Source organism: Bos indicus, chromosome 11 (assembly GCF_029378745.1).
Source record: "Bos indicus isolate NIAB-ARS_2022 breed Sahiwal x Tharparkar chromosome 11, NIAB-ARS_B.indTharparkar_mat_pri_1.0, whole genome shotgun sequence".
In the NCBI taxonomy this organism is placed as follows: Eukaryota; Metazoa; Chordata; class Mammalia; order Artiodactyla; family Bovidae; genus Bos; species Bos indicus.
The window spans coordinates 12,992,513-13,017,190 of record NC_091770.1 but is presented as its reverse complement, the minus strand read 5'-3'; the positions used below and the strand labels follow the sequence as shown (position 1 = coordinate 13,017,190).

The window sequence follows — 24,678 nt, the reverse complement described above, 5'->3', positions numbered from 1 at the left end:
GGAGTGGCTCTCAGCTTTTTTCATGGATTAACTAAGAAGTAAATATAATTCTTGCCGTAGTTTATTGATGTAGTTATTGGTAGAAATGATTACCATACAATAATCATGGGCAAAATTGTTTAGGAAATGAAAAGACTGACTGAGGGATTCTATTGGTAACTGTGAACATTGGCCTGAGAGAATTAGACTTAACAGAACTCCACAAAAGAAAACTCAAGAATGGGAGAGACCTATAGTTGATAAAGCTTGATCTTTTTGTACCAAAAGATGAAAAAAAAAAAAAAAAGCTTTGCACCAAACCTATGTTGGGAATGTAAATAGAAAATAATTGTTACCAATGAGAATAATTTAGGTAAAATAAAAATGAAGATCGAAAAAAGGAAAGAGTTTAATTACACTGTATAGAAAATACATCAACAAATTAAATGGGTTTAATTTAATTTGTTCTGAAAAATGCCTTTCCAGTGGAAATTAATTAATGTAGGTGTATTTTTTTAAATTTAAATGTTTGGTAAATATAAATATGGACACAAAAGTCTCCTTGGGGTCAAAGTATCCACTTGTCAAAACACCAGGGTTACAGAATTCCCTGGTGATCCAGTGGTTAGGATTCTGTGTTTTCCTGCTTTTACTGCTGAGGGTCCAGTTTGATCCCTGATCGGGGAACTGATATCCCACAAGCTGAGCGGCATAGCAAAATCAAAAACAAGAAGCATGAAACATCTGTGTCAAAATGATGCTCATTTTGATTACGGTAACTCACTGGCTCCAGGCCTAGCCAGGCCTGGGGTAGGGTGGCCAGATTCAACAGAGAAACATACAGGACAGACAGTTAATTTCGAATGTCCCAAGTATTGCATGAGACATACTTATATTAAGAAATTCCCCATTGTTTATCTGAAATGAAAACCTAACAGTCAGTACTGTACTTGAACTGGCAACTCTACCCCAGGGGGCCTGTGCACCCAAGCCCTTCAATCAGACAGTAAAGAAGGAGACCCAGGTTGACACCAAGAATCAGCTAGAAGGCACATTACTGTTTTCAGGAAGCATTCCTTTAGGCGCTCACTATAGCATTTTCTTTGGACAAGCGTGGTCCACCCCCAACCTTTCAGCAACCTGGTGACTCTATAAAGTGGGCCATTGAGGGCTGTCTCAGCCACACACAGAGGCTTGCCTGCCTTCGTCTGCCCTGCGACCTGGGTTGCCTGTGTGGAGTCTGCCACTGAGGAGGGCCCAGAAGGCAGCTCCCCACGCTCGGTGCTCCCCGTTCTTCCTCCTCAGCTGCTCCTCCTCCCACCCCCTCGTTGGGCCCCGTGAGCTGATGGAGTGGAACCAGTATAGACTGTGGGAAGATGTGCAGTCTAGTCGCAATAGCCCTGCTGCCTTGGCAGGTCCTCACGTCAGCTCCCTGAGCCTCCATCCCCTCCTCCTTATGCAGCGTTAACTCAAGTGCACAGGCCCATCTCAGGGCCCTGCAGAGGGCTGCTCCATAAACGGCAGGTGGCACTTCCTCCAGGCACATTTCCTTTTTGTCCCTCATGTGCTGCCTCTGGCTGTCCCGGTTGCTTTGAGTCCCACTGCCCCAGCCCTTTCCAATCAAAGGCTCCTCTTAGCTGTCGTTGAAAAAGACTCATTCATTCTCAAGTGTCGGTGGCAGCCTGTAGCTTAACTTTTGCTTTTTCTTAGACATGTTGGGGATGCTGCTTTATTCCCCAGTCTCTGCTTAGACCAAAAGAGAAATGATAATGGTGAGGGGTTAGGCACCACAATGGGCTGTGAGGAGACATTTTGGGAACGGTGGATCTTCCTGACATAGGTGACTGTCTTCTGTAGGGACAGCACTGAGTAGGTCTTGGCTCCCTCCCACCCCAGGTGGAGGTGGAAGGGGTGTCCTGGTGTCTCCTGGGACAATGGGCTTAATCTGTGGAGGGAAAATGGGGCTTTCCAGGAAGAAGCTGAACATGAGTCAGTCGCATGCAAGAATGTAAGGAAGGCCGCAGAGGCACCTGGGGGAGCAGGTCTGGCCAGTGGGTGTCTGCCACTCACCCCTGGAGTGGGTTGATGTGGCTGAGGGGTCCCATCCTGGCAGGAGCTGGTGGTCTTGGTCCTCTAGGTTGTCTGCATAGCTGAGCAGGGCAGCAGTGGTGGCTGGCATGAGTCAGGGTCAAAGCTTCTCTCAGGAACTCCTCTGTCAGCAGTGAGTCTCATCCTGGCACTGCCTATGACCTGGACCTCTCTGAACCTCTGTTTCCGCATCAGGACAGAGGCAATAACCGTACCATAATGCAGAGTTGGTGTGGATGTTTTAATGCCTACCCCATGCTTGGCACATTGAAGGTGCCCAGGATGTGGTAATAGCAGAATCCATATGGATGCACATAAGAAACCACACCAGCGTGTGAATATTGCAGCAAGCACATGCTGCATATGGACGCGTGCTATACATCAATTTGCACACATTCTTTTATTTATTTAGCTATGTCAAGTCTTAGTTGTGGACGCTGGATCTCCCTTGCAGCACTAGGGCTCAGTAGTTCCGCAGCACGTGGAGTATTAGCTTTACCGTCGAGGATCAAACTTACGTCCCTGCATTGGAAGGTGGATTCTTAACCACTGGACCACCAGGGAAGTCCCTGCACATATTCTTCTGTTTAAAAAAAATTTACAGAAAGCCCACAAGAGTACAAAAATTATTTTTAGAAACATAAGCATAAATAAGCTCCATTCTTAAAAGGTCACAAAGGAAATAGTCATGTTCTCCCATTCACTCCTTCCCTTCCCTACAGTGATGTCCACTGTTGATCACTTGGTGCGTGTCTTCTTCATCTGTGAGCATCTGTTTACATACAAGTATATACATTTACTGACACAAAAGTGAGTCACGCCGTGTAAAATGGTCCACGTTGTGTTTTTCGTCATTTTATCGTGGACCGTTTTCCCAGGTCAGAGGGTATTGATCAACCTCATTTTCAGTAGTCGTGTTATGTTCCATGGCATGAGTGTACCATAATCTATCCCATTGTGCCCTTATCCACTGGTGTTTAGTTTCTTTCCTGGTTTTTCACTGAACATCTTTAACCAAATGTTGTTATGTTCTTATACTGTTTTTCCTTTAGGATAGGTCCTTAGAAATGAAATAGCATTTTCATCAGTTCTGACAAATGACTTTTCAAAGAGATGTCCTGGTTTACATCTATCAATAGTATTTAAAAAAAAAAAAATCAGTGTTTTACGTTTGCTAGGTGTTTCCTTGATTGCTTGTAAAGTTGGGCGTCTTTATCGCCCAGTCGTATTTCCTCTTCTGTCAGTTGCCTGTCCTTCTGTTTTGAGGTGCTTGTTTTTTTCTTACTCATTCCCAGTAGTTTGTACACGTGGGATCTTGTCAGGAATATTGACCCCCAGTCTGTTTTAAGTGTGGAGGGTATTTTCTCTCTGTCTTTCTATTGGTTGCTTTGTCCTGGTGTCTTTCTTACACGGGAATGGATGTTCACCCAAATGTGCCTGTGCGCATAGGCATTAAGAAAGGCAGAGAGGCAGTCTGTTGTTGCTAGAAGTCGGGGAAAGTAGGCCTATGTTCCACTTCCAGGTTTCAGCAGGCCAGTTGGCTGGCCTCCGGAATCCTTGGGAGGAAGGTGATTTATTTCTTTATGACTGCTCCGGTCTTTGTTGTTGCACGTGAGCTTTCTCTAGTTGCCGCGCGCGGGCTTCTCGTGGTGGGTTCTCTTGTTGCGGAGCAGGGACTCTAGGCATGCAGGCTTTGGCAGCTGTGGTTCATAGCCTCAGTATTTTCAGTGTGTAGGCTCAGTAGTTGTGACACATGGTCTCAGTTGCTCTGAGGCATGTGGGATTCTTCCAGACCAAGGATCCAACCTGTGTCCCCTGCATTGGCAGGTGGATACTTAGCCACTGAGCCACCAGGAAGCCTGGCAGGCAGACTCCTAACTACTGGACCACTAGGGAAGTCCAGGAGGCAGTTTTGAGGCAGGAATATTTATAGTTCACCATCCTCTTGTTCCCAGCATCCTCAGAAGCACTGACCATATCCTTATTTTCCAAGGATTTTTATAACTATGCATTTTGTCCCGGATTCTATTCAGGATATCCCTGGGTTTCAGAATAGTTTTTCTTTTGTCTTTTTTTGGACTGAAGTGGACAACTATTTAGAGTTACCCTGGGCACCCCTGGGGAATCAGATCCTGGCAGGAAGGCCACCAGAGGCCAGGCAGGCTGGGTGTGTGTGTGTGTGTGTAATATCCGGCTCTTCTCATTTCCTGCTCCTCATGGCTAGGTATGCATGGCTGGAGGGACCACCACTCATGGTGTCTCCTCACCGGTGTCCTTAAACTTCCCCCGAGTCTGTGTGCCTGCGTGTGTGTGTGTGTGTGTGTGTGTGTGTGTGTGTGTGTGTGTGTCCTGCCAGGTCAGGGGCTATCTGACTTTCCTGTTGTGCTAACTCACCAAATCTAATGAGGAAGGTGCAGCTGAGTCACTGATGAATTGGTTTGAGTGGTAATACATATATTTTTAGTTGATATGTCTTTTTCTTAGTTTAAAAGATAAAGAATGAGAAACTGACACATGGAGACCCTTCTAGAGTTTATCTGGGGAAATAATTTCAAACCCAGAGAAATTTCAAAAATAGAACAAAGAACATTCACACACTCTTTACTCAGATTCACTTATTGATAATGCTCTATTCCATTTTTTTTTATTATTCCATTTTTTTATTCCATTTTTTTTATTCTCCCACTATCTCCTCTCCCTCCTTCCTCTTCTTTTCTCTCTCTCCCACTTGATGGTAAGTTTTACTCATCATGGCCCTTTATCTTTAAATACTTCCATGTATATTTCCTAAAAATAGGGATTTTTTTTTTACATAAGTGCAGTAAGTTACCAATTTCAGTAAATTTAACACAGTTGCCTACTTTAATCTACTGTTTGTATTTTAATCCCATCAACTGGCCACATTATGTCTTTTATAGCACTCCCCCACCCCCTTTTCCTGTAGAGGATCTCCAGTCTAGACTCTCACACTGAATTTCATCATCATATTTCCATAACCTCTTTTACTTTGGTTCACTTCCACAGTTGTAACGGTTTATATTTTTGAATAATGTGTGCATGTGTGTGTGTGTGTGTGTGTGTGCGCTTAGTTGCTCAGTCATGTCCGACTCTTTGCAACCTCATGGACTGTAGCCCACGAGCTCCTCTGTCCATGGAATTCTCCAGGCACAAATACTGGAGTGGATTGCCTTTTCCTCCTCCAGGGGGTCTTCCTGACCTGGGGATTGAACCCAAGTCTCCTGTGTTTCCTGCATTGCAGGTGGATTCTTTACCTGCTGAGCCATCCAGGAAGCTTTGAATAGTATAATACCCCAATTAACAAATCGAACATTCCTCAAATGAAAAAAGAGTAGTCCTCATTTGGAGTTTGCCTGATGTCTTTCTCATAATTAGATTTATGATCAGATTGGGTTACTGACTCCTGGCTGGAATCTGTCATAGTTTATCTCCTACTTGTGCCACAGTTGTGTTTTGTCTCGGTATCTGGAGATACATGGTATCCCTCCTTGGTGATATTCATTTCAATCACCTGTCAAGGTATTGTCTAATTTTTCCATTGTGTCTTTACTTTTATTTTTCCCTCCTTGAAGTATATTAAGAGACACTTTAATACTCTGCAAATATCCTGCTCCTCATCAAAATATCCCTCTAGATTTAACATCCACCGGTGCCTCTTGACTGACTCAGTCTTTACCATGATGGTTGTGAACTGGTTCTCCACTGCCAGCACTCCCTTCGTAATTCACCAGTCTGGGCTGTGGAAGCCTTTCCCGTGGGAGGCTGTTGTCTTCTTTGGACTGCTGCACCTGTTCATTCTTCAGCTCATGGCACCACGGCAGAGGGGAGACCTGGAGTACTGATGGGGGATACACACCCTTGCAGGTATGGAGGCCACTTTCAGTGGAAGAGCCTCTCTCTTAGCCTCTCCCTCAGCCATGCCTGCCACAGGCCCGGCTGCCTCTCTCTGGCTGGCTGCTTTCTCCTGGGGTCTCAGCCAGACCTGTTCCCCACACAGGACCCTTCCCTTCCTGCCTCTCATCAGTTCCCTAGAGGAGGGGCAGGCACTGGGAAGCACCAGGGTCAGTCATGAGGCAGAGGGGGTGAGAGGAAAGCGCGTACAGGAGCCTTTACTGTGGTTTCCTCAGAAAAGAAAGGGCTAGACAGGGTAAGCAGAAAGCAAAGAGGAACTAAAGAGCCTCTTGATGAAAGTGAAAGAGGAGAGTGAAAAGGCTGGTTTAAAACTCAACATTCAAAAAACTAAGATCGTGGCATCTGGCCCTATCACTTCATGGCAAGTAGATGGGGAAACAATGGAAAGAGTGACAGACTTAATTTTTTTGGGCTCCAAAATCATTGCAGATGGTGACTGCAGCCATGAAATTAAAAGACACTTGCTCCTTGGAAGAAAAACCATGACCAACCTAGGCAGCATATTAAAAAGCAGAGACATTACTTTGCTGACAAAAGTCTGCCTAGTCAAAGTTATGGTTTTTCCAGTAGTCATGTATGGATGTGAGAGTTGGACCATAAAGAAAGCTGAGTGGTGAAGAATTGATGCTTTTGAACTGTGGTGTTGGAGAAGACTCTTGAGAGTCCCATAGATGGCAAAGACATCCAACCAGTCAATCCTAAGGGAAATCGATCCTAAATATTCATTGGAAGGACTGATGCTGAAGCTGAAGCTCCAATACTTTGGTCATCTGATATGAAGAAATGACTCCTTAGATTGAAGGCAGGAGGAGAAGGGGACAACAGAGGATGAGATGGTTGGATGGCATCACCGATTTGATGGACCTGAGTTTGAGCAAGCTCTGGAAGTTGGTGATGGACAAGGAAGCCTGGCGTACTGCAGTCCATGGGGTTGCAAAGAGTTGAGCATGACTGAGCGACTGAACTGAGCTGAACTGAGGCAGGGTGAGTGGGTTTAGGAATGGCTGTGAGAGTGAAAGTGTTAGTCGCTTAGTCATGTTTGACTCTTGGTAACCCCAAGGAACTGTAGCCTGCCAGGCTTCTCTGTCCATGGGATTCTCCAGGCAAGAATACTGATGTGGGTCGAACATGGGTCTCCTGCATTGCAGGCAGATTTTTTAGCATCTGAGCCACCAGGGAAACCCTTAGGGATGGCAGGTCTGAATAATTTCAGTGGGCTGTGGGGTGCTGGGCTGCATGGAGTTTTGTGTGCCTGGTCCTGGGGTTTCAGGGCAGGGGAATGTTGGCTGAGTGGGAGCACTCTGTAGAGGAGTGGTGGGGGTGTGGGCTCTGGACTGGTTGGTTTGCATATGAAAGGTGCAGTTGCCAGTGAGTCCTTTACTGTCTCTAGGAATTGGCCAGCCCTGGGAAGGGCAGCCTCTCCAAATGAGCAAAGCCTTAGATGTCAAAATATGTCATGAAAATATAGAAAATAAGAAGGCATGATTAATACACCTCAGAATTAGATTTTTTTGAAAAAGATTGCACCATATCAAATTTATAGCCTGGGTTCCTGTTTCCATGGATGAGGCAAACCAAGGATTTTTTTGTGTCTTTCACGATGTGCTCACAGGGCTCCGAGGTATGTCCGCTAGTCCATGATTGGGTCTAAGGCCAGGCCTTTGGATTCTGGCTCTGTCTGTTATTTGTGTGAAATCAGAAAAGTTAAATGCCTGAGTCCCAGTTTCCTCATCTGTAAGATAAATTGAACTAACACCAGTACACTACCCCACCGCTGTGACAGGTATAGTTGTAGAATGCTTGGCAATGTATCTAATGTACACTCAGTCAGGAGGCAGGCAGCTGTTAGTAGAATGTAAGTTCCATGAGGTCAGGCCCAGTATTTTGTCTGATGTGCTAAATAAGTATTTGTTGAATGAATAAATTATAAAATTTAAAAAATGTTTTTATGCTCCATTTTTAAATTTAATTTTTTAGTTTGTAAAAAAAAATTAAGGAGCTATAAAACCAGAAATGATTTTTAAAAATGCAGCGAAATTCTGCCCTTTGTTTCTCCATCTGGTTCCATCTTTCTCTCATGGTTATAACTGTTTTTTGTTTCTTCTCTATCACTCATATTATTGCTTAATCACCAGTATAAATTCTGACTTTCCTATTTTCACACAATAGCTAGTATATTTATTTATTAAAATAGACTTTTTTGTATTGTGGTAAAATATAACATGGACATGGAACAACAGACTGGTTCCAACTAGGACAAGGAATACATCGAAGCTGTATATTGTCACCCTGCTTATTTAACTTCTGTGCAGAGTACATCATGAGAAACACTGGGCTGGAAGAAGCACAAGCTGGAATCAAGATTGCCAGGAGAAATATCAGTAACCTGAGATATGCAGATGACACCACCACCCTTATGGCAGAAAGTGAAGAGGAACTAAAGAGTTGGCTTAAAGCTCAACATTCAGAAAACTAAGATCATGGCATCCAGTCCCATCACTTCATGGCAAATAGATGGGGAAAGAGTGGAAACAGTGGCAACAGTGGCTGACTTTATTTTTCTGGGCTCCAAAATCACTGCAGATGGTGATTGCAGCCATGAAATTAAAAGATGCTTACTCCTTGGAAGGAAAGTTATGACCAACCTAGACAGAGTATTAAAAAGCAGAGACATTACTTCGTCAACAAAGGTCCGTCTAGTCGAGGCTATGGTTTTTCCAGTGGTCATGTATGGATATGAGAGTTGGACTATAAAGAAAGCTGAGTGCCAAAGAATTGATGCTTTTGAACTGTGGTGTTGGAGAAGACTCTTGGGAGTCCCTTGGACAGCAAGGAGATCCAACCAGTCCATCCTAAAGGAGATCAGTCCTGAGTGTTCACTGATGTTGAAGCTGAAACTCCAATACTTTGGCCACCTGATGCGAAGAGCTGACTCATTTGAAAAGACCCTGATGCTGGGAAAGATTGAGGGCAGGAGGAGAAGGGGACGACAGAGGATGACATGGTTGGATGGCATCACCGACTCAATGGACATGGGTTTGGGTGGACTCCAGGAGTTGGTGATGGACGGGGAGGCCTGGCATGCTACAGTCCATGGGGTCGCAAAAAGTAGGACATGAGTGAGTGACTGAACTGAACTGAAGATATAACAATTACCATCTTAACCATTTTTAAGTATATATATAGTTTAGTGATATTAAATACATTAGCATTGTGTAACCATCATCCCCATCCATCCCTGTAACTCTTTTCATCTGTAAAACTAAAGCTCTATACCCATTAAACAGTAACTTCCCATTGTCCCCTCCCTCCAGCCTCTGGCAACCAGCATTACACTTTCTGGCTACTCTAAGTAACAGGTAGCATATTATACACACTTTTTTGAACTTGGTTTTACACTTAACAATGTATGTTTAAAAAAAAAATCAATCAATATTAAAAAAAATTGAAGTATAGGTGATTTACAATGTTGTGTTAATTTCTCCTGTGCAGCAAAATGATTCAGTTTTACATGTATATATATTTTATATCTATATATACACACACACAGACACATATTCTGTTTTTCTAAAATATTCTTTTCCATTATGATTATCATAGGATATTGAATATAATTCTCTGTGGTATATAGTAGGACCTTGTTGTTTATCCATTCTGTATATAAAAGCTTATATCTACTAACCCCAGCCTTCCATTTGACCTACCCCCCCAACCCTCTCCCCCTTGGCAACCACTGTCGGGAGCCGCGTTAGGCATTACTGACAAAATGGAGGCACGGCCCTAACCCCCTCCCTTTGTTCTGCAGGCACGGACCTGGAATGAAGGAGTTAGGCTTTATGATTCTGACTTGTTTTTTTCCTTTCCTCAGCTGAGTTGACTGAAAAGAATATTAAGGTGCTTATTGTTTTTGAGAGGAGCATGAGAAGGCACAAAGCCTTCTGCAGGCCGTAGCTTGAGGCCATGGGAGGGATTGCTATCTGAAGCCCATTTGTGAGGAAAGTGTTTATGGCAAAGGAGTTTGCTGAATTTAGGGCTTAGGAATAATTAAAATAGTTAGAAGCTAAAGAGTTAAGGATTGCTGTAATGTTAGCATATTCTACTATAGCTTATAGAAATTAGGGACTTTAGAGATTATTAGCTGGAAGCCCTTTCTAAGTAATAGTGAGCTTAGGATACGAGGGGCAAACAGGACTTAGAAAATAAGAAATAAACTGAGGAAGGTGGTATGCAGCCCAGACATTAGCATGAGTTACAGTGTATTCACAAGGACATATGAGAAAAAGTAGATGAGAGAATCACTGAGGAAGGAACTCCTTTTGAGGGGCAACAATGATTTATGGAGACAACAAATCTGGGTCAGTGGGAACTGAAAATATCAAACCTCTGACCTAATGCTTTTGTAAAGGTATAAAAGAGAATCATAAGCTTGAAATAAACAGGCAGTCCAAGAAAACTGAGAGGCTGCCTCAGTTTCTCGCCGACACTGCTCATCCCTTCAGGTTGAATCCCTGGCTGCTGGAGCTGGACTCCGGCAAACCACCAATCTGTTCTCTATGTCCATGATTCTATTTCATGGAGAGGGTCATTTGCATCATAGTTTAGATTCCACATATAAGTGACATCACATGGTATAAATGACATCATTCTTTTTCTGACCTACTTCACTTAGTATGAAAATCTCTAGTTGCATCCATGTTGGACTTCCCTGGTGGCTCAGACAGTAAAGCGTCTGCCTGCAGTGTGGGAGACCCGGGTTCAATCCCTGGGTTGGGAAGATCCTGTGGAGAAGGAAATGGCAACCCACTCCAGTACTCTTGCCTGGAAAATCCCATGGACTGAGGAGCCTGGTAGGCTGCAATCCATGGGATTGCAAAGAATCGGACATGACTGAGCAACTTCACTTTCACTTGCTGTGAAATGGCATTATTTCATTTTTTATGGCTTAGCAGTGCTCATGTGTGTGTACACCACATCTTCTTTACCCACTCATCTGTTGATGGGCATTTAGGGTGTTTCCATGTCTTGGCTATTGTGAATACTGCTGCTATGAACAAAAAGGTGCATGTATCTTTCTGAATTATTGTTTTGTCTGGATGCATGTCCAGGAGTGGGCTTGCTAGATCATACAGTAATCTGTATTATCTGTATAATCACACAATGTAATTCTGTTTTCAGTTTTCAGAGGTACCTCCATACTGGTTTCCACAGTGGCTATTCCAACTTGCATTCCCACCAACAGTGTAGGAGACTTCCCTTTTCTCCACACTCTCGACATCATTTATTTGTAGACTTTTTAATGATAGCCATTCTGACTGATGTGAGGTGGTACCTCATTGTAGTTTTGATTTGCATTTCTCTAATAATTAGCAATGCTGAACATCTTTTCAGGTTTCATTTCAGTAGGCCATGTGCCTACTGGCCATCTGTATTTCTTTTTTTGACAAATGTCTGTTTAGGTCGTCTGCCCATTTATCAGTTGGGTTGTTTGCTTTTTTGTTGTTGAATTGTGTGAACTGTATGTGTAGTTTGGAAATTAAGCACTGTTGGTTATGCTGTTTGTAAATATTTTCCCCATTCTGCAGTTTCTCTTTTCATTTTATTGTTTCCCATAATGTGCAAAAGCTTGTAAGTTTGACTAGGTCCCATTTGTTTACTTTTGTTTTTATTTCTATTGCCTTGGGAGACTGACCTAAGAAAACATTGGCATGATTTATGTCAGAGAATGTTTTGCCTTTGATCTCTTCTAGGACTTGTATGGTATCACGTCTTATGTCTTTAAGCCAGTTTGAGTTTATTTTTGTGGTGAGAGGGTGTGTTCTAACTTCACTGATTTACCTGTGGCTGTTCAACTTTCCCAATACCACTTGCTGAAGAGACAGTCTTTTTTCCCATTGTTTATTCTTGCCTCCTTTGTCAAATATTAATTGGCCGTAGGGGTGTGGGTTTATTTCTGGGCTGTCTATATTCTGTTCCATTGATCCATATGCTTAACAATGTATCTCAAAGAATTTCCATACATTATAAATCTACAGTGTAATATTCCCATTATTTTTATAGCTGTAGATAGTGAAGGACAGGGAAGCCTGGCATGCTATAGTCCATGGGGTCGCAAAGAGTCGGACATGACTTAGTGACTCAGCAACAACATGGTATTCTGTTGTATGTCTAAACTTATTCATCTTCTCTGCTTGACATTTGGGTTGCCTCCTGTGTTTTGTTCTTATAAACAATGATGTAAAATGGCCCACTGTTTTATTTATTTACTTATTTATTTTAACTTTTATTGCAGTATAGTTGATTTACAGTGCTGTGCCAGTTTCAAATGTACAGCATGCTGAGTCACCCACTACATATATCTACTCCTTAAGATTCTTTCCCTGTATGTGGCCAGATGTTTTAAAATAAAATTGTTTCGATTTCTTTGTGCTTTGTTAAAATCAACTTACTTGGCCACCTTAATTCTTACCCTCCCACTTAAGGCTCAGACTTGGAGGTCACCACCTCCCATTTCTGGCAGGACAGTAACCTGCCTGGGTTATGAGTTTGAATGAATTCTTTTTTCATGAGGAAAAGTGTGCCTGTCAACATGGAAGCTGCTTTTGACCTTTCCCTCCCTCCTCCATGCTGATTCCTGACCTCACTTTCTGTCTTTGGGATGGCAGCAGCTCTTTCAGCCCCCAAACTTGTGCCCTCACATGCCAGTGGCTTCAGAACACAGCACAGCCAAGAGGGATGACGGGGTCTGGAGAGGCTGGGCAGCGCATTTTTCTATCAGTAGGCTGTGAAGAGTGGGGGTGGTGGGGCAAGGCTCACAGGCTTTTATTCCAGCTTACTGGGCTCCATACACACTCAGAGCTGACTCCCAGGCCCCCAGGCCCATCCTTGCCTCATTTGTACTGAATCCTGCCTGCCACTAAAGGTTGGTACCCACCAAGTGTGCAGCATCCCTCTTATGCAGAAGGCTGGGTGCCCTAAGTTCTGTGTCTCAGTGTTGATCTCAGGATGGGTTGAGTCTCCTCAAGGGTCTGCATCCTCCCAGGCCTGATCCCCCTGAATAACACCATGTCTCCTCTGTCCTCCGTGAAATGATTGAATGAAGAGTGGCCCATCAGGGTTTTTCCATCTCCATCAGCCTCAGACTGTCCCTCTTCCCTCCTTCCTCCACCCACTCAGAGGATGCTCTGCCTTTCTCGGATCTTGACCCCACAGCCGGCTTCTTAGGCTTAGGGACGGGCATTCTGCCTCCAGACTTTCCTTCTGGAGGAATTGGGGGCTTGTGAAGCCACCCAGCCCCTCGGAAGGGCTGACCCCAGGGCCTATGCAGGGCTGGGAGGTGGGGGTATTTTATGACCCAGAAAGACGTTAAAGGGAGGAAATAACAAGCAGTCCAAGGAGCAGGCCATGGAGGTGCCTGTTCCCCGGGCTGGCAGGGGTGGCGTCACCGCTTCCTCCTGCATTTCCTCCCATTGTTCCCGCCCCGCTTCCGGGAATTCTCCCGGGCGGAGGGCTGCGCGGGCGTCGAGGGAGGCAGAGAAGGCTGGGCTGCTCTGTGCTCAGCGATCCGCTGCATTCCGGCTGCAGCTCCCAGGTTGCACCGCCAGGCCTGCCATCCCTCCGCTCCCTTGCCCACCCTGCCGCTCTGGGAATTTGGGGACCAAATTTGTCAACCAGAAAATAATGCACGAGGCTGCAGATAAGAAAATAGTTTATTTGGGATTTTAAGAATTGCATTTCAGGGGGCTTCCCTGGTGGCTCAGCGGTAAAGAATCTGCCTGCCAATGCAGGGGACACAGGGTTGGATCCCTGATCTGGGAAGATCCCACATGCCTTGGGACAACTAAGCCTGTGGGCACAACTACTGAGCCTGTGCTCTAGAGCCTGGGAACCACAACTCCTGAAGCCCGAAATTTCTCAGGCAAGAATACTGGAGTGGATTGCCATCTCCTTCTCCAGGGGATCTTTCCGAACTTGTGTCTCCTGCTTGGCAGGTGAATTCTTTACCATAAGCACCCAGGAGTGGTATTTAAACTGCAAAACAGCTCAAGAATGTGCATTAAGCTAGTCTTTACCATTGAAATAGAACTGGGAGTCTTTACAATTGATTTATTTTTGTTATTATTACTTTCACCTGGTAAGCTTGTCCTTGTGTTTTCTTAAGATCATTATTATTGAGACTTGTTCAAAGACAAGTACTGTGGCCAGGCTTAGATCATCAAATGACTTAAGCCCCAAATGGCTTCTGTTGTGTCAAGAAAGCCATTCCTCGTTCTCTTTCTCCCAGGGACCACTACCCTGTCTGCTTTCAGCATGGATTCCTGGCTCCCTACACTTACTCTCTGGTATTCTTGACATTGCTCTGGTTGTGAGAACACTTCAGTCAACACACTGGTGACAGGGGCCTTCCTCTTGCTGACTCTGGGGTGGAGACACTCCAGGAGGCCTGCCTTAGTGAGCTATGGCAAAGCCTGCTCTGCTCTGCTCTGCAAAGGAGCATAACACAAACTGTTGCAGGAAGGAGGACCGCGTCCAGGGCCCAATAGTGGGCTCTTGTCTAACACTTGGAAATGAACTGTCCCAGGAGACACGTGCTGCCAAAGCAAGAGATTTTATTGGGAAGGGCTCCTGGGTGGAGAGCAGCAGGGTAAGGGAACCCAGGAAAACTGCTCTGCTACCTCACTCACACTCTCGGGTTTTTCTCGGTTGTCTCTGGCTAATCGGTCTGACTAGGGTCCTTCCTGATGGTGACATTTGCATCATTCAGCCAAAATGGAGTCCAGTGAGAAGGATTCTGGAAGGTTGAAAGAACATATGGACTGGCATCTCCCGTCTTTTGACTTTTCTCTGATTCTTCTGGTTGGTGGTGTTCCTTACCAGGACCTCCTGTTTTGTAAGCTAACTCATGCCAAGTGGTTACTGTCAGGCCTGGCCAGGGTAAGTCAGTTTCAGTCAGCGGTTCCCCTAACAAAACCAGTCTGAATTCTAGAAAATGTGATTCCTAGCATCCTGAGTGGTTTTAGAACTCTGGAATGAATATTAGCAAACACCTCTCCCTTTAGCTTTGTTGAAAAACAAAATTGAACCAAGTAAATCTGAAGATCTAATTGGTTCTATTCAATAACTCATGAATTGACTGGACTTCTTTGGTGGCTCAGATGGTAAAGAGCCCACCTGCAATGCAGGAGACCTGGCTTTCATCCCTGGGTTGGGAAGATCCCCTGGAGAAGGGAATGGCTACCCACTCCAGTATTCTTGTGTGGAGAATTCCATGGACAGAGGAGCCTGGGAGGCTATAGTTCATGGGGTTGCAAAGAGCCGGACAAGACTGAGTGTCTAATACTTCCACTTTCACAATGACTCATGAATTTAAAGCAACTAGAAAGGTGCTCCACGGGGTTGTACAAAATGGAAAGTTTTATAGGCAGAAGGTGGGTGGGGCAAGAAGATATTAACAAAAGAAAATAAAGGGTTATTTTTAAGCCAGGACATCAAGTTTTTGGGAGTTGAGAAGGGATCAGGCAAGGGTTTATCATGCTGATTACCTTGTCTTCCACTGGCTGTGGTGGGGGTGGGGTAGAGAGGGCCCACATGACACATGTCCATTTTGGTGCTTGACCAGAATATTCCAGACTGGCCTATTAAGGTTACATTTCTGGGAAAAGTTGAAACTGCAGTCAGACCCATAATTAAATCTAGGTTTGGTACTATGGGCTTTAGCAAGAATGACACCATTTTGGGCTTGTGGTTTTCTTTTTTACAGCATCTTCTGTAAAGAAATGTTAGAAAAATTGGTCTTGAGTAAATATCAGGCTGGGCTTTCCCGGTAGATCAGTGGTAAAGAATCCACCTGCAATGCAGGAGCCGCAGGAGTTGTGGGTTTGATCCTTGAGTCAGGAAGATCTCCTGCAGGAGGGCATGGCAACCCACTCCAGTATTCTTGCCTGGAGAATCCCATGGACAGAGGAGCCTGGCGGGCTACAGTCCATAGGTTCACAAAGGATCAGACACAGCTGAAGCTATTTAGCATGTACACACGCATGTATGTGTCAGGGTTATTGCCTTGCTAACAAAGAAACTTGCAAAGCAACTAAGAGTCTGCTGGTTCCAAGAGGGATGGAGATAAGGGAATTTTATTGCCAAGAAACTTACACCAACAGCTAGTTTTTAAACTTATTTTTATCGTGATAAAACATACATAACAAAACTTACCACTTAACCGTTTTGATGTTCAGTGGTGTTAAGTACATTTACAATTTGTGCAGCCATTGCCATTATCCATCTCCAGAACTTTTCATCTTCCTTAGACTGAAACTCTGTACCCCCTAAATAATGACTCCCTCTTCCCTCATCCCCTGCCCCACATAACCACTAATCTGCTTTCTGTCCCTATGGATTTAACCCCTCTAGGTCACCTACAATATTTGTCTTTTTGTGTCTGTCTTAGTTCACTTGGCATAATATCTCCAAGGTTCATCCATGTGTAGCAAGTGTCAGACTTTTCCTCCTCTTTAAGACTCAGTAATACTCCATTGTGTACATTTACCACATTTTATTTATTCATCTATTGTTACACACTTGGGTTGCTTCCTCCTTTTGGCAATTGTGAATAAGGCTGTTATGAACCTGGGTGTCCAAGTATCTCTTTGAGTGCCTGATTTAAATTCTTCCGGGGATCTACTGGGAAGAGGAGTTGCTACATCATATGGTAATTCTGTGTTTAAGTTTTTGAGGAACTACCCTGCTGCTTTCCATACTTGCTGCAGCCTTTTCCATTCCAACCAATGTTTCAATTTCTCACCACAAGGGTTTCGGTTCCTCAACATCCTTGCCAACATTGGTTGTCTTCTATTTCTTTTTTTTTTAACTTTTTATTTTATATTGAAGTAGAGCCGATGAACAATGTGGTAGTTTCAGCTGGACAGCAAAGGGACTCAGCCATACATGTACATGTCTCCCTTCTTTGCTTTCTGTTTCTTGATAGTAGAAGTGAATGTGAAGTGCTACATCATTGTGAACAGCCAGTTTTAACAATTAGTTGATTAGGTCAAGATGGAAGTTTTATTTCATGAGTCATAAAAATTCATCTTCGAATCAGGTGTTGTAGACACCAGGAAGATGGAGGTCCCAGATAACAGGTGTGCTACTTACCCATCAGGAAAAAAATTATGAAGCAAATGATGAAGCGCATCTGTGACTGGTCGTTCAGGTCCCGACAGTAAGGTGCGGAATCATGCCCAAGTTGGATGCAGACACAGCCGCAGTTCTGACTGACCAAGCCACTTGCTGCTCTGATGACCTTACTGCTGCAGAACACACTTTGCTCACTTTTTGGCTTAGAGACACAACCTTTTCCCTTGGCCCCCTCGGAAGGGTCCCTTCACTGGTCATCAAGTGACGACCTTCTCTTTCCTAAGAGACCATCCATTTATGGGCCTTCTCCCCTTGGTCAGAGATATGGCCTCGCATGTGTGGGTGAAAGTCCTGGGCCTCTGGGAGTGGGGCAGACTTCCCCGCTCCAACTTTCCTCTCTCCCTGTGTTTGGAGATAGGAGGGTCTGTGTGTTTTCCCTTCACCCTCCTTGCTGGCCCAGCTCGGGGACAATAGGTGGAAGGTCGGTGTAGTGGCAGGTCAGGAGAGCTGCGGAGGGAGAGGAGAATGCAGGTGTGCTTCCAGGAGGGGCTGCTCTGGTGGACTGTTTAGGTCTGAAGGGTAGGACAGCCCAGGCACATGGGGTCGTGAGGTTGTGCCTCTGGGGAGGGGCAGAAGGGCTCAAAGTTGACCTTGGGGGAAAGGAAAGCATCTCTTATTCTTCTGGTGCCCGGAGAGGGGCCTGGCCTTCCAGGCCTGGTGATGGGGTAACCGTGGCAGACTGCAAGGGAAGTCCTGAGGGTTCCTAGGTGTTCTAGGCAGATCAGCCTGTCCATGGGTTATCTGAGAGGTGGCAGTGATGAAGGGTATTTGGGAGAAGAACAGGGCGCATTTGGCTGCTTTTTGACTTTCTACTTTTCTCTCTTCTCAGGTTCCTGGGGGAAGCCAACATCCCCCTCCGGGAAGTCCTCGCCACCCCCAGCCTGTCTGCCAGCTTCAATGCCCCACTGCTGGACACCAAGAAGCAGCCCACAGGGGTAAGTGTCCACTGGCCTCTGTATCCGGCCGGTTTCTGTCAGAGGCCTTGCTCTCTGACCCCAGTCATGTGTCAAGGTCCAGCCCCCAGCACCCAGGCCTAGCCCACCCTGATTGAAGCTCTGGGTGCTCAGGAGGGGCCCAGGGGTGGCTAGGATGGGAGGGGCAGAAGAGGGAGCTGGGCCCCACCAGCAGGGCTCGAGCCAGCCTTGCCTCACGCCAGTCTGCCCCGGGTCACCTCCTGGGACTGGTGTTTCACTGGAAACCTGATGCCTTCCCAAGCTTCCTGGAGGCCTTGCTTACGGCACCCCAATCTCCCTGGTAGTCCTTCCTTATCATCCAGGCCCTTCTTCGGGTCTGGAATAGCTGAGTCATCTGGGTCACAGATCACAGCGGGAGGGAGGCAGACATCCCCCTCCCCTGCCCGCCGGGACCTGTCAGACCCCCCTACCGTCCACCATTGTTCATCCTGCTCCTCCCCCAGCCTTCCCAGTGTTCTCCTAGCCCTCCCAGACAATTCCCAGCCCTCATCCCCGGCCTTCCGTTATTTTTAGTGAGCTAAATATACCCTGCGGGGTCCTTTCTTCATGGTCTGTAGAATTCCTGACCTTTCCTCTGGGTCAGCCCCACCTCCCAGCATGCACTGGGGAGTATATTGATTCGGAAATACTTCCTCTCGGTGGGGTCCTGGGGAGTCTCTCAGAGTGTGGCCACCTTGCTGAGTGGAGTGTGTGTGAGGCTGGGGGCTCTTGGCTGGCTTGGTGAGTCAGGAAGTGGCCGGTCTGGGCAGAGCTCTAGAGAGTGGAAGCACTGCTTGGAACTGGGAGCTGGAGGAAGAGAGTGAGTGACTGAAGTCACACGGTGAATCGGTGTCCAGATGGGGATGAATCAGGGGGTGTGTCTCCCGACTCTCAGCGGTTGAAGGGACTTGAGTGGACTCTGGGGTCACTGCCCTTCTGATACTGGAGTTTTCCCCAACCATGTCTCAGGCTCCTCAAGGCTGGGATTCTTCTCTGATGGGGAAATGTCTCTTAGAGAATCCATCCCTGTCTCAGACAGTGCTCACTGGTAGAACATTCTAGTCCGTGCAGAGTGCATCGCCTGCTGAATCCCTTTTGTCCTCCCTTGGAGCTCTTCAGGAAGAGCTCTAGGACTTCTGAGACTTCTGAGCTGGCCCTTCTGGGGATCCTGAAGATGGCCAGGGCAGGCTCCGGAGACGCAGAGCACTGATGGAGGAGTCAAGGAGGGCATCGAGGCAGCAGGGGACACAGGTGTTTGGAGTCAGGGGATCTGCCTGGTGGTTTCCCCCTGCTCTCAGGGATGGGGGGTGCCCACTTTGCCGTGTGTCAGGCCCCCAGTGCCTCCAACCAGAGTCTTTCGCTTCCTGACTGAGCTGCTCAAACCTCTCTTCTCTCACACCCTCTGTGCATCTGTGAATTGGTGTTTTCTGCCAGCCTGCCCGCCCCTGCTCCCCTCTAGCTCAAGGGCCCCCCCAGCCCCTGAGACACCGACCATGGGGCTGAGCCTGGCTATGACTCCCCAGCTGCCTCACCTCACCTCCTCTCGCTGTGTTCTGGCACTCTGTCTGCACTTCCCAAGCACCAGCAAGGAGCTGACTGCCTTCTCTTCCCTGGGCTGGGACTCCTGGCTGTCTGCGGAGCTTGCCACTCCGTCCCAGACCATGTCTCCAAGAAGTGTGTGAGAGCCAGAAGGTGATGGGTGGGAGTGGAACACGGGGTCCCTCCCGGACCCACCTGGACCCACCTCCAATGTGTGTGTGTGTGGAAGCTTCTCCATGCCAATCAGCAATGCCCGGATACCAGCTGGGTAGCAATGATTCAACTCAATTCTGACACCATCTACCTGGCTATAGCAGCAGATCCCGAGGGTTAAGGGCTCAGGCCTGCCCCCGCCCCCTTTCAGATGCTAGTGGCAAGCCCAGGCTGTTACCTGTGCTTCTAAGCAACTGGCTATAGATCAGAGGTTCCCAGGACCTCCTCCTCAGGTTCAGGGAATTTGCTAGAGTGGCTTACAGAACTCAGTGAAACATTTTACTTGCTGGATTATGGGTTTATTATAAAAGGATATATCTAAGGAATAGCCAGACAGAAGAGACACCCAGGGCAAGTTCCAGGGAAGAGCACAAAGCTTCATGCTCTCTCCAGGAGCACCACGCTCCCCAGTCTCCACCCAGAAGATCCCTGAATCACATCCTTTCGGGGTTTCATCGCATAGGCATGGTTGATTAAATCACTGGCCATCAGTGATTGATTCAACCTCCAGCCCCTCTCTCATCCTTGGAGGTTAGGGGCAAGATTGAAGTTACAACCCTCCAGTCACAGGTTTGGTCCTCCTGGCCATCAGCTCCAGCCTCAGATGAGGTCCAGAAGTTACCGCATTAACATAACAAGAGATACCTTTGATACTCTCAACACTTAGGAAATTCCAAGAGTTTGGGGAGCTGTAAGCCAGGAAATGTGGACAAAGACCAATTATATATGAAAAATATGCTTTGGTCGTCTCAATGACGCAATATATGTCTTATAAATTGCAGTATAGCCTGGTACCTCCTTCCCTTCAGCCCAAGAGGTGTCTCTGGCCTGTGGAGAGTGTCTGGGACCACCCTCTAGCCTCTGTGATAGAGCTGAGTTCCACTGCAGCCCCAGGCAGGTCCCGAGACCCTCTGAACTGGGACTCCCCACCCGGGCCTGGGGCCTGGGGCTGGTTGCACGGCAATCAGGAGCACACAGAGCAGGGGATATGGTCAGAGGGACGGAGAGCCCCGTCAGCAGCTATGGAGTCTCACTGGCCATTTTCTGAGGTTGGTTTCTGGGCTGAGTCTGGCGGGCAGAGCTTGCCAGACATCCCCAGTTAGCTGTGGCTCAGATGACCTCAGAGGGCCAAAGGAAGCTGCTGATGGTGTGATGGGAGATTGTGAGGCTGACTGTGGGATTGTTAGGAAACCCAGCAAGACTGAGGAGGAGCGGGGGGAGCCGGCAGTGGGCTGGCCTGTGGGCTCCACCTGCCTGTCATTCTCACCCAAGTCCCTTCAGACGTGGCACACTGGGCTGTGTGCCACGAAAAGATGCCAACTTTATCCAGACGCCTCTAGCCTGAAGTGGACAACACTACCCTTGTCCTGGGGGAGTCTCTAGGCCCACGAGGGCACTGGACACACATAAAGGAGAGCAACATACTCACAAATGTGTTTCCATTGCAGCTTACTGATGAGGGTGTGGATGATACACCATGAAAACCATGTCAGTAGCTCCTCAGCCTTACAAGCTAGAGTCTGATCAGAAAGGGAAACCCGCTGGGTGAGAAGAGCGCATGAAACCCAGTGCCGGGATGGGCCGGGGAGCCAGATGGGCCCTGCATGTTGGGAGCAGGCACTGAGGTGCTCTGGTGAATCCCTGAGTATCCTTCAAGTGACCGAGATGCCGCCAGCCACCCCTGCCCCAGCTCAGGACCGCATCTTATCTTCCTGCCAGCTTCTGGGTGTTGTCTGAGGGAAATGTAAATGTGACCCAGGCGTGTGAAGTGTGTTGGGAGCAGTGGGGGTGGGTGGGTCCAGGGTTGGTTTTCCTAAGCTCAGGGTTGGAGGGCTGTGGTCCAGCAAGCAGGCAGTGAGCAGTGGGGCTGAACACGGCAGGGCAGGCGAAGGATCTGGGAGTTGGGGCCTGTAACCTGTAGGAGGATCTGATGAGGCTGTCTGTCTTTTTGCCTTTCCTGGTGTCCTGGTTTCCTGGACCCTCTTAGCCTGCGGGCCAGACAGGACCTTCCAGAATTCTGTGGTATTGTTGACTGTGAGCCCCAGATAGCAGACCATGTAACTGAGGTTACCTGCTCCAGGGCAGCATGCTTTGATGGGCTCATGACTGACTGATAATGGCCTGTGACAGGATGCATGCGTGGTCACCGGTGCTGGGGCTGAGGAGCTGAGGGACAGGGCTGTCAGATGGAGTGCCTCGATATGGAGGGCCTTAAAGAGGGTCCCACTGGGGGCTGGGGGCCAGGGTCACTGTCTAGGAGAGCATGGGGCTCACATATATCCCACAGAAAGAGAATCTCAGCTCTGGTTATGTCTAGAGAAGGGGACAGGCTATGAGATATGATGTCCCAGTGAGGATGGGAGGTCCTGACCCTGAGTGAGGCCCACAGACAGGCCCCGTTTCCCTAACTCTTAATAGAGCTAGAGGTCTCCAGAATTAACCAACCCTGGGCATGAAGCAGTGGACCCTGGAGCTTGCCCCCTGCTGCGAGATCTATTCTAGATCCCGGGCTCTAGGTCCTTGGAAGCTGCCAGGAATGTTCCTGTTGCTCCTTGATGGGCATGTAAAAGATGGAACTGGCTTTGTGCCTGAGGTCTCTTCACGTGCCTGGAGCCACCGGCATGTTGCTAAGTCTTCAGGAGGTTGGTGGAGGCTCTCAGTGTGGAGATCTGATGCTCAGGAAACTCCAGGAGGGGAGGGATTACTTGGATGGTCTTGGGCTTCAGAGGCTACTGCTAATGGCACCCAGTCCACAGCGTGGAGCAGTTACACTCACACGGCTCCACTTCTGCACAGAGATGATGTACCGGAAGCCCCCAGGTGGTGGCTGGGCAAGGTGAGCCCTGAGAAACAGGAAGTTCTTGTTCTTCAAAGGAATCTGGTCCTAGGGTCAGAAGCCCTCAGCCACCACATGTTAGGGGGGCTTCATTCATCTCTGTTAAATGAGATTCCTGTGGTTATAGCAGAAGCAAATTTCTCAGATTTTCAGAACCTTCTATTTTAAAATAATTTAAGATTCAGCAAAGCTGCAAAAGTGGTTGAAAGAATATTTTGTTCTAAGCCATTTGATTCCTTCTCCTGACTCCTCATCCTGAATTTAGTGTGTATTTTCCCTGATTAAGGACTTTCTCCTACATAACCATAACGAAACCTTCAAAAAGAGGAAATTAATGTTGACGTGACACTACCATTGAACCCACAGATTCTCATTCAAGTTTTATCAGTTTTATCAACAGTGCCCTTTATAATAAAAGGATCCAATTAAGGATCATGTGTTGTGTTAGTCGTTTCCATCTCTTTAGTCCCCATCTCCCTGGGAGAATTCCTCAGTCTGACTTTTATAACCTTGTCACCTCGAGACTTTGGGGAATCCAGGCCAGTTTTCCTGTAGGATGTCCCCCTGTTCATATTTGCTTGCTGTTTCCTCATGACTGGGCTTCCCTGATTGCTCAGATGGTAAAGAATCTGCCTGCAATGCAGGATTCCCAGTTCGATTCCTGGGTCAGGAAGATCTGCTGGAGAAGGGATCGGCTACCCACTCCAGTATTCTTGGACTTCCCTTGTGGCTCAGCTGGTAAAGAAGCTGCCTACAATTAGATTTAGGGTGTTTATCTTTGGCAGGAATAGAACACCGCAATGCTGTGCTGACCCCATCATGTCCTAGAGTGGCAGGATTTTGATTTGTTTCATTTCTGTGTGATTACCCTGCATCATTTGATCACCTGGCATTTGCTGGGTTTCTCCACCAATCTTGCATCCATTCCCCTTTCTAATAAGTAAGGATTTGGGGACAGGGGGAAGGTGCTTTGTGACTCTAAATACTTTGTTCCGTATCTAATATTTATCCAGCAGGTTTAACACTCACTGTTATTTCTTGGTTGGATTGTTGCTTCGATGCTTGCCAAATGGTGGTTTCTTAAATCAATTATTAATTTTTTTCTGCATTAATCATCTGGCATTCCACTGTAAGGAAAAGTGTCCTCCTGTCGTATTTATTCATTTATTTCTATATGGATTCATATATTCCTGTTTTATTCAGTGGTTTAGTCTGTTACCATCATCATTCATTTTCATGTTTAAAATAGCAAAACATGTCAAAAGGTCCTGTTGGCACGTTTCTATATTTCTTTGAATATTTCCTTGTTTTCTGGCACAAAAATAGATGTTCCTGGGTCATCTACCTTCTCTGGCCTAACCCTGGAATTCGTTACTGCTCCGAAGAGCCCAAATTGCCTTTGGATGAAATGAAGAAAGGCCACCCCAGACCGGAATTGGCGGCTCAGGGAGATGGGCGTGGCTGTGGGCGGGTCTGGTTATCTGGGGCCGCCTGAGCGCCTGTTCTTTGTGTCGCTAGAGCTTGGGGTTGGGGGCGCGCTGGCAGCTCAAGTGGCGACACCTGGTGGTGGTTCAGGAACCTGCACGGCCGTTAGGATAATGCCTTGGATCTGGGACTTAAGGGTCTCATTGCCTTGCTGGGCCTCCTACTAGGGCTCCTGGGATGGCGAACTGCGTCCAGCCTCCTTCCTCAGTGTTCTGAGCACCCTTCCTCACCCACCACACACACCCCCGCCCTGCTCTCCCTTAGCCTGGCTGCCCAAGTCCAGGCCCCAGCCTGAAGGGTTCAAGCTCCAGAGCTGGATACACCCAGGACTGTGAGCTCCTTCCATCTCAGGACCAAGATTCGCTCCAAGGTTTTCCGGACATCCCTAACATTACTCAGCAGAGATGGCTGTCTAGTGAATTACACTGAGTTGCTCAGAAGATATTATGCATCATTAACAGTTATATT

The 24,678-nt window shown here is 47.0% G+C and overlaps 1 protein-coding gene across 22 annotated transcripts in view; it reads left to right on the top strand.

The window, feature by feature from the left end:
- DYSF (dysferlin) overlaps positions 1-24,678 on the top strand; it is a 222,320-nt gene that overhangs the window by 31,451 nt on the left and 166,191 nt on the right. For all 22 annotated transcript variants that reach the window (XM_070798437.1, XM_070798445.1, XM_070798453.1 and 19 more), the window contains exon 4: positions 18,014-18,119. In XM_070798437.1, the coding sequence (XP_070654538.1) occupies positions 18,014-18,119 (106 nt within the window). The remainder of the gene's footprint in view (positions 1-18,013; positions 18,120-24,678) is intronic.